Source organism: Colossoma macropomum, unplaced genomic scaffold (genome assembly GCF_904425465.1).
Source record: "Colossoma macropomum unplaced genomic scaffold, Colossoma_macropomum, whole genome shotgun sequence".
Classification (NCBI taxonomy): Eukaryota; Metazoa; Chordata; class Actinopteri; order Characiformes; family Serrasalmidae; genus Colossoma; species Colossoma macropomum.
The window spans coordinates 16,825,840-16,841,120 of NW_023494810.1; the positions used below are offsets into that span (position 1 = coordinate 16,825,840).

General features: G+C 38.0%; 1 protein-coding gene across 1 annotated transcript in view; it reads left to right on the top strand.

The window, feature by feature from the left end:
• The window catches only part of efcc1 (EF-hand and coiled-coil domain containing 1), a 45,370-nt gene that overhangs the window by 17,832 nt on the left and 12,257 nt on the right, over positions 1-15,281 (top strand). Inside the window, exon 3 of the mRNA XM_036559954.1 lies at positions 14,575-14,714. Within this exon, the coding sequence (XP_036415847.1) occupies positions 14,575-14,714 (140 nt within the window). The remainder of the gene's footprint in view (positions 1-14,574; positions 14,715-15,281) is intronic.

The following is a 15,281-nucleotide window of genomic DNA, read 5'->3' on the forward strand; positions in this document are numbered from 1 at the left end:
ATAAAAGTGCTATATTCAGTGGTTAAGTCTGAAAATGTCTGGCAGGCACTCATGGCAGACCACTGCAATTTGAATTCAGAATACGGTGTTAAACTATCAGGAACAACAGTTAATGATAAAAAGATCATTGCCCCTCAGGCAAGGGCGAGGCTAAGAGAAAATGCCACGCAGACCACTGACTTTGACTGGGTTTATCATATTTGTAGGTCCAGAGTAATGTGAGCGGTTAGGTTGGACTGTGAGGGTGTCTGGACTCTGGGCCTTGAGCAAACTTTTACCACGCTGTTGTCCTTGTCAGGGCTTCAAATGACGACTCTGAACGTTTTCTCTCGCCTATTCCTTTCTTGCCCTGGTCTGACCACACCACGGCTCTGCACACCTCAGCACTACTTAAGTGCACACATCGCATGTTGGTGGGCGTTTGAGCCCTCAGGCTTAAAGTAATAGTCTGTTGAAAAAGTCATGTTTACACAGTTTTCCTCAAATGTGTAGTGTCCAGAGTTTGCTTTTTCAGTTTTGCACTAGAGCGAAAACAAACTTCATGCCAGAAACGTCACACTAAAATGGATAAAAATACACATAAAATTCAGGCTGCTAGAACTGTTTTAGCTATGCATCATTTTTTGTTCATTTGTAAAGATAACAGTATGTCCTACAGTTTCAGACACCACGTATGCAAGTCTTTTTGAGATTACTTAACAAGTCAACACAGTTGGAAGCAGGCGTGTGATGAATTCTTGGGGTATAATCTTCCTTTACTTGTTAGCTTTATTCGCCTCATAGCTTTTCGGTACACTGTTCCTTTAATTTCTGCCTTGAGAAAGCAAGAGCCTTAATGAGCTCTTCAGCTTCTGAACAGCGGGTGAGCCATACTGTTTCCATCTGCTCCCATTCCAGTCAGTATTTTGCTCCAGTCTGTACATTCTTCCACAAGTTGCCATGTTAGCATCTTATTGCAACTCTTAGCCATGTGCGTGCATACTTTCAAACTGTGTTTACAGGGGGCCGACGTTGTAATAACAAAGTGCAAGAGCAACGGTGCGTTCTGATTAATCACCGTCTGCCTTCATTCTGGCCCTTCAACCCACTTCCTCCAAACTCAGGTGATTTCTCATGCCTCAGGGGACAAATCCTCAACATGTATACAAACTCAATTCTGAAATAGTTGGGACAGTTGGTAAAATGTAAATAAAACAGACAGCAATGATCTGCAAGACCTGTATTCAATTGAGAACAGAGCAAAGATAGAATATTTAATGTTTCAGCTAATTAACTTTATTGTTTTTGTATATATATGCATATCCTAAATTTGATGCCTGCAAAAAGTTGTGACGGGGCATGTTTTAACACTGTTAGATCATGTTTCCTTTTAACAATGTTCAGTAATCATTTGGGAACCAATTGTAGTTGTTGTAAAAGTGGATTTTTTTCCATTCTTGCTTGATATAACACTTCAGCTGCTCAACACGTGCAGAATGTGGTTTAGTATTGCAGGGACGTCCTTGAAAAAGATTTCATCTAGATGACAGCAGATATTGCTTCATAATGTACCCCTGAGCATTAATGTACCCCTGAGCATTAAAGGTGCCTTCACAGATGTGCAAAATACCCATGCTAACACACTAACGCTAACTAACACACCCTCATACTATAACAGACACTGGCTTTTGAACTTTGTGTTGATGACATTTGGGATGGTCGTTTTCCTCTTTGCCCCGAAGAACACAACCATTATTTCCAAAAACAATTTGAAAGGTGGGCTCATCAAACCACATGACACATTTACACTTTTACCAGTCCATCTCAGATTAGCTTTAGCCCAGAGAAGTTGGCCGCGTTTTAGGATGTTGTTGATATATGTGTTGATATATGATCGTTTTTGCGCAGACGATGCAGTGACGGACTGTGGTTACTGACAAGGGTTTTCTGAAGTATTCTCAAGCCCATGTGGTTATATTCATTACAGAAGCATGTTGGTTTTTAATGCAGTCCCTGTCTGAGGAATCGAAGGTCACGGGTGTTCAGTATTGGTTTTGTGAGCTTCAACCTATCCTCACACACAAAGGACTCAGCGGTCCTGAATGCTCCTTTGATACCCAAGCATTATAAGTTAAAGTAAATTTACAAATCACTGATTTCTGTTTTCATTTCATTTTGTATACTGTCCCAACTTTTTTGGAATTGGGTTTGTGCTTTAGTACAATTACTGTACTGCAGTCAAAACTTTGGGGGCACTCTGTCTTTGGAAATCTGAATTTTCTCCTACTTGTGTTAGAGAAAAAACGTATTTTATCAGCATGAGGTAGGTTTTTGCAAATACTTTAGGTAAATTTAGCTGCATGTTCATCGAAGTGTTTTCCTGTAGGGCTAAATGGTTTTTGGGAAAATATGAAGAGTTCATCTGTTTTTGCAGCTTGGACTGGGAAGGGAGTGCTATGTTATGAACAAATACAAAAAGTGAGAAAATTCAGGCTTGTATGTTACGTGACCTTTAATAACTTATATGTTGCTAACACAGATGTTCTTGTGCTTATGGAAATTATTCTGATCCCTAAATCCACCACCATACACTGGCTTTTGGGTAGCAAATTCCTTTGAAACATTGTACTGAGGAGACACAGAGAGAGAAAGAGAGAGAGAAATAGAGATGGGGTGAAACTGGGGCGAGTGTCAAGATTCAACTTCAGATCTTTGCTTTAATAAACACAGGAAGCGCCCCGGTGTCCTCACTCTTTAACCACAAACAGCTGCACTCATCCGGCCTTAGAACATCGCTAATGCAGGACACAGCCTGACCCCAGAGCATCAGCTATGTCCAGCTATGTGATACTGGTCCTGTATGTAGCATCTTCAGGCACCCTGGTGACATAGACAACAGGAGAAAATCTGTAAATCTAGAATTTATAGATTCATTGATTACTAAATAAGCATCAGCTGTAGCCTTAACCACCTTTTAAAATCATGGTTGTTGTGGTGTTGAAGTGGACCAGTCTGACCATCAAATCAGAAAATGCCCACTACACAAGGGGTATTTAAACAAAATATCGTGTTTCAGGGTGGGTTTCTGTGTTTTTTTTTCACTCACAACATCGGTTTGTTTTCTAATGAGTGCTGTTTTTATGTAATAGACTATATTTTCAGACGAATATACCTACATAAATTTCACACACTTTTATGCTCTTTCCTTTTTGCACTTACTATCTCTCTTTCTCTCTCTCTTTCTCTCTCTAATATAGACTACCTCAGTGGTTTTCAACCCATGGGGCCTGCGGGGTACTTCTAGTGGTCCGTTGGCCATTGAATTTTTAACAGTATAGGCCACAGTCCTTGTGGGCCAAACTCTGCAGACTTCAGCCCACTGCCTCTTTAAACACACCTGATTCAGCTCATCAGCTAATTAGCAAGGCCTTCATGAACTGAATTCAGAGTGTTAGACTAATCTTCTTAGCACTTTGGCCTGGAAGGTCCCCAATTATAGACATTTAACCAAATGTAATTACAAATGTGACAATTATTGTAGATAATTTGTAATAATAAAACAACATATTAATATTGGGCTCACTGAGTTTGTTCTTGCAAAATGCTAACTGGTTATTTTTATATTTTCAGTGCAAGTAAAGTGTTTCACTTTTCACTAATATGGAACTCATTCTTCATGGCTAAATGGTTAAAAAGATCTTTCAAAAGGAAAGATCTTGATGCTGGGCCATCTACAAGCGAAGCACCCCCAGGTATCTCAGACTGAGAAAACCAAGCATTAACCGAAACAGAGAAAATACAGCAGTGAGTAGCAAGCACTGCACATGTGAGAACTGAAAATGGGTAACTGCTGCTCTGTGCTGTTTGCTCAGTGGTCTTTTCAAATGAAGTTTTGAACCCAGCAATTTACACTTGAGCCAGAACTATGTCTGAACCTTTGCTCTCTTCAGCCTGATATGCAGCACTTGGTAGCTGCCAAATAAGCTTATCTATCTCATTAGGTGAGTCAGAAACAAATTATCTGATTGGTTAAATCATGTGAGTCGTGGAAGCTTTTGTGGTTGCTTGTTTGGGCTGTGAGTTGCAAAACTTTGGAAACTCCTGTACATTCGACATAGACAGAATAAAAAGAAAGCACGCTAAAGTGGAACTGTGTAAAAATCAGGGATGTCTTTGTGGAAATATTATGATGCACAGTGATTTTGTAATCATACTGGTGTCAGAGAGGGTTCATAGACTTTCAGAACAGTGGAATACCATGAATGTTCAATGACATAAAGTGAAATTTCCATGCCAAACATTTAGCATAGGGCTGGGCAAAGTATATTCTGTACTGGTATAACATGATATTGACATACCATATGATACTGCTTTCCTGTTTTAGTGATATTTTTAGATTTGATAGATGAGGATAATTTTATTTTGTGCATTAACCAGCGTTGCATGGATTAAGATTCCCCTCCTTGTATTTGGAGTGTTATTGGAGTCCTCCTCATTCTCTTCTGCATCTGTTTCAATTCTGCTCTTTTCCTCGCTCTGCTTTTTCCTGAGAGAAGCAAAATCTGCCTGTGCGGTAATCAGCCCCAAAGGAAAATGAACCAAAATAATGAAAAGCATCTTGCCTTCCTAAAGGTCTTTGTAAAGCACATACAGCTTTGTCCTGGACACACAAGTGTGTTCATTTCTGAAAAGCGTATATTCAACATGCTCGGAGTGTTTTCACATTTTTAAAGCAACAAAAAAAGCAAATTTATGCAGTTTTTCCCCTCATGTGTAGCTGATCAGCCGAGACATGTTTGGTGTCTTAACTTGGCTTCTTTAGTTCTGTGCTGCCGCTAATGTAGTTAGCAAGTAATGGAAGATAATACTCCGCCAATTTTAAACATCACTTTACTCCAAAATACTCCATCAATTTGCTAACCTAAATCTTCGCTGATGAACCACATTTGGGTTAAGGGGAAAAACTGTAGATGTAATTTTTGGACAGACTATCTTTTTAAATAAGACTGTTACCTAACCTTCAGACTCCGTGTAGACGTCCGTGCAGTGAGCCAAGTGGACAGATACTAGTACAGGCAGTACAGACGCTTCAGGAAATGTCCGCGTGATTATCGTCCTCCGCTTTTCCCCTCAAAGGCAGCAGGGGTAATAAATACTCCTTTAGGTACCACCGCCAAAGCTTCTCTGTTTCCAGTAAATGCTGATTATAAAACCTTCTGCATCATTCAAATAAAGCAGCCTTGAGAACTCACAGCAAGTCACATCATCCACACTACCAGTCCATTCTAGTCTGATACATAGATAAATAGATATTTTATTGATCCTCAAGGGCAGAAACCTGACATTGTATGTAATGAATAGTAATAAATAATAGTAATAAATAATTAAATAGTAATAGACACATAGTTACACACACTACAAGTGAGAAGTTATTTTGAAAAAGAAATAGTGGGACTACATAAATAGTTACACGTCAATGCCATTAAAGAGACTTATTACATTTTAGCTTTACTGGTATTGCAAGTAAATTGGTACATTGTTACTGCCATTAAATGTAACATAATAATTGCAGTGTTATTGCCATTAAAAGTAACTAATTCATTAGTGTTAATGCGCTACATTGCATTATTGCAAATGAACGTAACTCATTATAATGTTACTGCTATTCAAAGCAACTACATGACAACTTCACCACCATTCAAAGTAAACCAAAATGAGGAACTCTCCAAAAAAACTTTTTGAATGTCCAAAAAAGTTGGGATGCTGTGCAGAATGTAAATTAAAAAAGTATACAATGATATGCAAATCATGTGAACCTTATTTTTAAAGGAAAATACTACAAAGACAACATATCAAATGTTGAAACTGAGAAATTGTATATGCCTGAATTTGATGCCAACAACACGTTCCAAAAAAGTTGGGAGAGTGGGCATGTTTACCACTGTGCTGCATTACCTCTTCTTTTAACAACACTCTGTAAGCGTTTGGAAACTGAGGAGACCAATTGCTGTAGTTTTGAAAGTGAAATGTTATCCCATTCTTGTTTGGGATAACACAGGATTTCAGCTGCTCAACAGTTCAGGGGCTCATTTGTCTTATTTTTCATTTCATAAGGTGCCATATGTTTTGAGTAGGTGACAGGTCTGGACTGCAGGCAGGCCAGTTTAGCACCTAGACTCTTTTAATACAGAGCTGTTGTAATACATGTAGAATGTGTTTTTACATTGTCTTGTTAAAATAATCAAGGTCTTACCTGAAAAAGACATCATCTGGATGGCAGCATATGTTGCCAAAGCCTGTATATATCATTCAGCATTAATGGTGCCTTCACAGATGTGCATGTCACCCATACCATGAACACTAATGCCCCCCTATACCATCATGAACACTGGCTTTTGAACTGTATGCTGATAACAAGCTGAGTGGTCTTTAGCCCAGAGGACACAGTGTCCATGATTTCCAAAAAGAACTTCAAATTTTGATTTGTCGGACCACAGAACACTTTTCCACTTCCCCTCAGTCCATTTTAAATGAGCTCAGGCCCAGAGAAAGTGGAAGCATTTCTGGATCCTGTTTATATACAGTTTCTTCTTTGCGTTTTAGAGTTTTAACTTGCTTTTGTGGATGCAGCAACAAACTGTTTTCACAGACAGTGTTTTGAGAAGTGTTCCTGAGCCCATGCAGTGATTTCCTCTACAGAATCCTGTCTGTTTTTAATGCTGTGCCGCCTGAGGGCCCAAAGATCATGGCCAGCAACTACTGGTTTTTGCCTTGTCCCTTACATACAGAGATTTCTCCAGATTCTCTGAATCTTTTAATATTTTATACCGGAGATGATGAAAAGCAAAGGTTCTTTGCTATTTTACATTGAGAAATGTTATTCTTGAATTGTTGCACTATTTAATCATGCAGTCTTTCAGAGTAGTGAACCCCTCCTCATCTGTACCTCTGAAAGACTCAGCCTCTCTGTGATGCTCTTTTTATACCCAGTCATGTTACTGACCTGTTGCCAATTAACCTAAATGTGTTTTTCTCAGTTTCAACATTTGATATGTTGTCTTTGTACTTTTTTCAATGAAATATAGGGTTTAAATGATTTGCAGATCATTGCATTTTGTTTTTATTTACATTTTGCACAGCATGAAATGGAGTTGTAAATAAAAGGTGATGTCTGTCTATATATATATGTCATATATACATATATGAGAACGTGAATCTGTTTATGCTTGCTTGGTATAGAAATTTCTTTGCAAATTGCAAAAAAGTCCTATTTTATAAGGTAGGACCCCAAGAAATGCAATCAAAGAGAGTGGAATTGACAATGACAGGTTACGGCTAACGGATGCCAGATGGCTGTTCTCTTGGCTTCGTGTCCCGTGCTTGTCGTTATCCAGACGTTTTCTGTTCCCTTTCTCCATGTCATGGAACTGGACCCCACTGAAAAGGAAACCTAATTTCAGAGAACAAGTCCATTAACATTTCAACCCCTGTTCTCAACAAGTATAGTGATGTTAATATTTTAGTTTTGGATTTCATTAGCAGCGTGCATTAACTTGCAAACTTAAACTATTACATAACATCATAACATCAGCATAGTTAGTGCGGTTAACTCAAGAAAATTCCTTTTCTTCCTACTCCCAGGTTAAGTGTGTGATGAGCAGGATAAGGACATTCACCTTGGCCTTATTTCATTGTTATTTCATAACCCTTGGCCCCCCGATGCAACTTTTCTATTCTGCACCAGGCCGGGCTCAGATTGCAGCATGTTTGGAGGAGGCCAAGTTGTGTGTCGGCTGGATCTGACAGTGGAACTTCTCTCAGACGGTTGGACTCTGTTCAGATGTCTGGGAAGCTGGCTTAACTTTTCCTGGTTTGTCTGATTCTACAGCTGTTATCAGACTTTTACCACTTCTCCCATTCAGAACATCTGGCATCCTGATAGGATTAGGGTCACCTGAGAGTTTTCCTCCTTTCCAACCTTTTCCAAAAAACTCAGATCAGTCTTTTTTTTATCCCAATAAGCAACATTATTGTTCATATTTGAAAAAAAAAACTTGGTTACTTTAAAAATCTGCATTATATAATTTACTCATGTAGTAACTGCTTCCGTTGATGACAAACATGTTCAGAATGTATGCTAAAAAGTCTCCAGGCCCTAACTCGGCCCTAGTTCACCTATTTTAATAAACTATTGCTGATACATGCATTCAGTTGCCCACAAAGCTTTTATAATCTCCTTAGAAAAGCGTTGCCAATGAAATGGTACACTCTGGAGCAGCTGCACATGAGCTAGAGTTGGTTAGAGGAGTATAAAGCCACCCAGCTTTAGGCTGTGGAGCAGTGGAACTGCGTTCTCTAGAGTGATGAAGCTCCATCCAGTACCTTTGAGTAAGGTTGGAGTGGCAACATTGGTAGCTGACCTCACTAATGTTCTCGTGGCTGAATTCAAATCCTCGCAGCAATGTTCCAACACTCAGTTTAAAGCTTTCCCAGAAGAAAAGTGGCTGTTACTGTAGAAAAGGGCAGAAACTCCCTTTTTACACCCTTTATTTCAAACTTTTGAACATATTGCATAGTGTAGCTTATCTTTCAAAGAAACTTTCTCCACCATTTTCTTTGCAGTGAATCTCAGAATTGTGTTTGTATCAATCTGTTATATTTGTATTTGGAGATTTTTGCTCTGATGCTCTGATAATGGATAGGTGTATCAGAGTTGTGAATAGCATCTTTCACACCATCAAACATGCCTATGCTAGGACTCCCGAGTGTCCCAACCTAAGCGTTGTCCCTGTCGACAGGAGATTAGGACTTCAATCACTGGTGATGCCACAGCCATTTGTGGACAGGAGTCCAAAACCCTATTCATATTGGATTAGTTTATCAGGTGTACATCAGGTGTACCTCAGAGATTAAACTCTCACATCCAAGGTTGTATTTTATTTGATCAGAATTTAAAATTAATTAAAAATTAAAATTAATTAAAATTAATCTTTGAGCTGGTCATCATTTCTAGAGAACTTTTTCAAAAAGTTGGTGATATTGTGGATATGTGAATATAAAGTAATGCTTTAAACCTGTAGCTGCCTCTTTAATGAGGTTACAGGATCTCACTTTTCTCATTAATGTAATTTCTTTCTCCTCATGATAATATTCTGCCAGGAGTTTACCTCCTAGACAAAGTAAATGATTGTGATTCTTTGAAAGCATCCAAGTTTTGTTTTGTGATTCAGAAAGTGTTTAATGTGAAGGGTCTATGGAGACCAAATACGGCAAGAAGCAGCGGTCAAAAATATTTTTCCAAAACGAAGCCTGGAAAAACACAGAAATGTGTATCTGGATGGGACTAAAATGAACATGAGTATTGTGAAAAACAGCAGGTAATTCAGCCTGTAATTTTGTCAGAGGAGGAGGGAGAACAAAACCCATCCAGACAGCAATAAAATCACCAAGGAGCACCTGTAAAAGAAGAAATTATCCTGTCCGAACAGGCGCTAGAGACAGCATAATTGACCCTCCCTCCAACCCTATTATTTAACGTGATGCTGGCTAATGCAAGCATCTGTTAGCTGATGTAACAGAATTGACAGTTGGGGTTTCTAGCGTGCAAGTGGAATTGAATGTAACTAAAAGTCCCAAAAAGTCTCCAGTTACCTTCTTAAAGATTTTGACATTGCAACAAAATTATCATCACATCACCTAAACCTAGTAAAGGTTTAAGGCCTCTAGTTTTTACGTATCTGCATAACCATGCCGATACCACTGGACCATGGGTCAGACCACACTGCACTAGTTTGTTTTTTCCAAGGTCCTCCATGGTGTATACATATTGATGCATCTCTTCATTTTGTTTAATGGTTGCTTTCCCATAGCTGACATGAAGCAAAGGTAAAAAAGTCATAAATGCAGAATCAAACCTGTCAATACAGCATGCAAATAGAATATAAATACATTACATAACCATGCAAATAATTATGTAGTTACATATAAATAGTAAAGCAAAACAACAGTAATAACAAGGATTTACAAGCATCATGCAGCTCATCAGCAGACTGTGATGCTGTGTGTTTTAGAGGTGAATAAGCACTAAACCATCCAGAACTTTGACCTTCCTGCCCTAAAGCTGTGCCATCCTCTGACCTGTCCACCTGCAGGTCATTGCCATCCACCACCAGCACCTGCCTACTGACCCTCAGTCTGGATGTCTAGTTACTAGCCTTACCCTTAATTAGGACTGTCAAAAATTGAAATTAGAATAATAGTCAAATTCAGTGACCTTGTGCACATTCAAATGTAAAAAAATTATATTTATACAAAATGTATTGCTGCTGTCGGAAGAAAACCTTGTATCTCCATTTTTGTAGTTTTTTTATAGTTTATTTTAACTTAGAAAATCAGCAAAACATGGAATTTGACTGGGGGCATACAGTTCATACAACTGTGTATCTGTCAGGACAGGACAGAAGTCAGACACTCGCAGATTAAGAAAAGAGGTTTTAATAAAGGGCTTAGATACAAAGAGATGGTCAAAAACAGTCCGAGTCAGCAACAGCACAAAAACAAGTAGTAAAGGGGCATACCAAAAGACGTAGTCAAAAAACAAGCAAAGATCCAAACCAGAGAAACAGTCCAAATGGGAGAGGCAAAACACGGAGTCAAAAACAAGCTAAGGTCAAACACGGAAGGATAAACAGACATGGAACGCTTCATGATGCTAGTAGGCTAGTCAAAACTCGGCAAAGAACAATACAACAGGGTGAGTATTTATAGGCTGGGACACAGGTAAAAAGAATCAATATTCAGGTGATTGAGAATGGGGGGTACGTCATGTGACTCTGGTTAGAAGTCACGTGAGAGTCAGTGGCATCCTGGGAAATGGAGTCCTGTTCGTGACAATATCTGAATATTTGACAAACACGGTTAAGATTCAAATTTAATTTAACCTTCCAGTTATGTTCTACTTAAAGGAACAGCAATAAAGGTCTTGGGTCGAATTGACCTGATGCATGTTTAACCATCCGAAAGTAGTTGAAAATATATATTTTTCTCCATAAACATTATCTTTAGCTCAATTAATATTAATGTAATCAGTGTTTAATGGAATCAAGATTTTCACCCTTTACAGATCATGTTTTACTTATAATAATTCACTTGTTATTCCTTAAAAAATAATTTTCTGTTTTTTTTCTGTACACTGGCAGAAACTAGACATTCAGCACATTTGTTTTATTTATTCTTATATTATTTAGACTGTTTTAAACAATTCTGACATTTTCTGTGATGGGAGCATGTTGATTAATGCAAACGAAACATTGCTTCTGTTTCAGGTGAAATTGACCTTAATTTAAATCACACTAAATGACCTGCAAGTATTATTTTAAAACTACATTTTACTTTTTTCCATGTTTAAAACAGGCACAGAAAAACCTGAACAAGAAAGGAAGAGAAAATTTGACCAGGTTTATGCCACACTGTGGGGATCAAAACCTCTTTATACATTCACTTTGTGGGGACCACAAGCTCGTTCCCACAACATAAATCATTTAATACTAAGATGAGGGTAAGGTTAGGTTTAGGGTTATGATAAGGGTTAGGTTGGGAGTAGTTCAGGTTAAGATTTGGGTATATCTCCAGGAAATGGGTGGAAGTGTAATGGCCCCACAATCCACAGAAACAAGATTGTGTGTGTGTGTGTATGTCTGTTTGTGTTTGGGAGGGATTAGGCAAACACATTGTGTCTCAAATTTGAAAAGGAAACAAATCAGTTTCGGTTTAAATTTCATACTTTTACCTTTTGTAGTCTCCATTTTCACTGCTGGGTCAAATTGACCTCGACTTTATGTGTGTAATGTAAACATGTTAGATTAGTTTTCTATTTCTAATTTTCTATTTACACATGTTCATTACACTAATTAAACCCAGGCTTATTACATACTAAGGCTTATTATTCATTAACTACAGGGACTTCAATGCAAACTGGCTGAGCTATTTTTAGGTTATAGAACTGTGTATTAAAACTTTGGGCCTGCTGGTGGGCTTTTTAAAGGGTTATTAAAAATGATTTGTGTGTGTTTTTAAACTTTGAAACAGGTCAATTTGAGCCGCAACATAAAAGGAGGGTTAAGATCCCAGCTGACAGCCCTACCCTCAGTGCTATGGATGTATGATACTTGGGGAGGAGGCAATTCAACTTCATCAGTTTTGGAATCCATTGTTTATAATAGTCAATAAAGTGTACACTCATTTTTGGCCAAAATGAAAAAAAAGAAAGTAAAAATTCCCAAAAAAGCTGTGTGTTGTTTTTATTGCCTTTATGCACTACTGAGTCAATAGTTTCTTCAGTCACAGTTGTATATTTAGTTGTTTTTTATAAACAATTCAAAATCATGCCAAAACGATCAAATCGGGGTGAAATAAGACATTTCATGATGCACTGAATCCTTTCCTAAAGAATCTGAATTAAACTGAATCGTTTCCCGTCATTTCTGCTACAGCAGCATAATGTGTGTGAGCATGACTTTCTTTTTTTCATTCCTCTGGATACAGGCCTCTGAAAATGTATAAATGTATTTCTTGAGCACTTTCCTTTTTTTCTCCTCTGGCAAGACGCTGTCATCTGGAAACACTTAGACTGCGATTCATGAAGGCCCCCTATCGGATTTCCCCTTACACAAAAGAGCAGAGCGACTGCTGTATTCCAACCAATGGCTAGAGAAAAAAAAAAACAATTGCGCTGTATTACAGCTGCCATCTACCTGAACATGACCCGCTTTTAAAATGTCTCATAACTCAAAAGCAAAAGACTTTTTTAATTTATTCCCTTCATAAAGTTGTAGTATAGTTTAACCAGCTGGTTTGTTTAGGAGGGCATATTTAAACCTGGTTTGTATTGTTAAATTACAGTGAATAAGATCTATATAGTCCTATATGTCTGTGAAGTTATTGATGTTTTTCATTGGGATCTGTGAATATGGCTCCAGCTATAAGCTCTTAGCAGAATGCGTCCGACTGCAGGCCTGGCTTCAATTACTCACAGCACAGCCTGCTCTCACTGCTTTATCACAACTGCCAATGAAATGATTACAGTGCTTATGGACGTGAATTATTGCAGATTAGATCAAGTTACTGGGCCCCTCTTTGATGTTATGGAAGGGACTGGGGTGATACTGTACATTTGCACACAGCTCATATTCCTCAGCCTGTGTGCAGAGAAACATGGCCACCATCAGTGTTTTTGCTTGAGTGCATTTAACCCTTTTAGGCAGCAGGACAATGGTTACATTTTCTTTTAATTTTCTATTTTCTTGACCCTTAGAAGTCCCAGTTTTAGCTAGCAATGGCAAAGCACAGAGTTGCATGCAAGACTTTGAAAAATCCTGGTCAAAAATGTGTCTTGAAAATAAGTTAACACACTAGTTCTCTGCAGATTTAAGTGCACAATTTCTATTCATTTTCTGCTTTTAACATGTTGGGGAAAAAAAGTAAAATGCACCATAACCTTTGCACAGGCACACAATTTTACATGCCTTATAAACTTTTATGTTTGTTTTTTTTTTCCAATGTGTTAAATTCAGCAAATAAATAAATAATTGTGGCAAATAAATAAATAATTGTGGATGAAAATATGCAGTGTGTTCTCTGTAGAGGATGCGTTAAATACTTTATTATGATTTGAATTTGATAAAGCTACAATAAATATTCTTTATAAATATAGTATGCAATTAAAATGATATAATTATGTACAGCAAAATTGTGGGCTGATCTAATATTTTCGATGAACACATCTGCCGAAGCCAATACAAAATCATTTATAAAATGTAGAAAGTGGGACTAAATTCACCTGAATTAGTATTACACAGACATTTATTTCTGTAGGGTTCCAAATGCAGTCAAATTAAGTGCAGACATTTTAGCTTATTAGTTTTATTAGTCTAGCGTTGCCTACACATTCTGCTCTTCTGGAGTGCAATAAATACATGATCAAATATGTTTTTGAAACCTTGGCTAAACCTAAACATCTGTCCGATGCCTATAATTTCTTTTAAACAATTATCTGCTGATACTGATATGATTTCAATGTCGTCAAGTCAAGTCAAGTCAAGTGTTCAACACCATCATCCCTCAACACCTGATTGGATATGGATTATCATGCATTCCTAATCAAGAAAGATGATCTGTAATGTTCTCATTGTGCCTGTTAAGCTCCAGCTTTCTGTCACTCTTATTGCTACTCAGACTGAACAAATGTTGCCGACATCTAAAATAAACTGATTAGAATTCCAATATGAATCTAAAATAAGCTGTTACAGATTTGAGTTCTGGCCTGAATGTTTGCTTGGCTTGTTCAGAAATCGCCACACTGTGTCTAACACCTAACAGCATGGCGGAGGGTGCAGCAGCATTGTGGAGCTGCAGCTCCGTCAGTATTATAACTACATCTTTAGATACGTTTTATACGTCTGTAAAGCCCTTAGAGTGCGCATATTAAGTCGATAAAGACTTTATCTTAAAGTGCAGACGTTGTATTTCTCTGTGTATAATAATATTCAGGCTTTGTGTTTTTTTGCAGTAATGATCTGGTTTTGTGTTTTTATGCAGGTCAGAGGTGTCCAAAGTGTCTGTAGTGTTCAGCAGTGTGGAGGAGATGCGGTACGGCCGGCAAAATCGACGTTGCTGTCTGGATTCCCAGCGAGACCGGGATTCCCCAACCGGACGGGCGGAAAACACTCACGATAATGGTCAGTCATGTGCATTCATTCAGCATTTTCAGTATGATAGTGTCTGTGTAGTTTGTGCCATAATGCAAAGTGTACTGTCAAACTGTGCACCGAATATTAGTTATTCAAATAATAATTTGGTGAACAATCAAATTTACACAATATTCCTCTTAGCCCAAATATAGTTAACAATGGCCCTTGTTCATCAGAGTTGCACATCATACTACCTAAAAAAACTGAGACGTTTTGTTTATTTTGCATTTTATTTTTTCCAGTCATCGTTATTTTAACACCCTTAAATTTGGTCAGTATGGGAAGCAGTGCAGTCACTTCTCAACCTCAAACTCCGCCTACGAGTTTTCATTGGCTTCCTAATGGAACATCTGCACGAATTAGGGTGTGTATCATGTAAATGATATGTAAATGGTACTGGTAGCCTTGATTTCATAAACTGAAGCTGATTCATCATTTGCGCTCACATCTCTGCTTGTTTCTACATCGGATAACTTTGAAGGAAGTATGTAATGATTTAGGCATGCAGTTTGCGTGATGCTAATTGGCAGTAGATAAGCTTCCGTTATTTGTTAG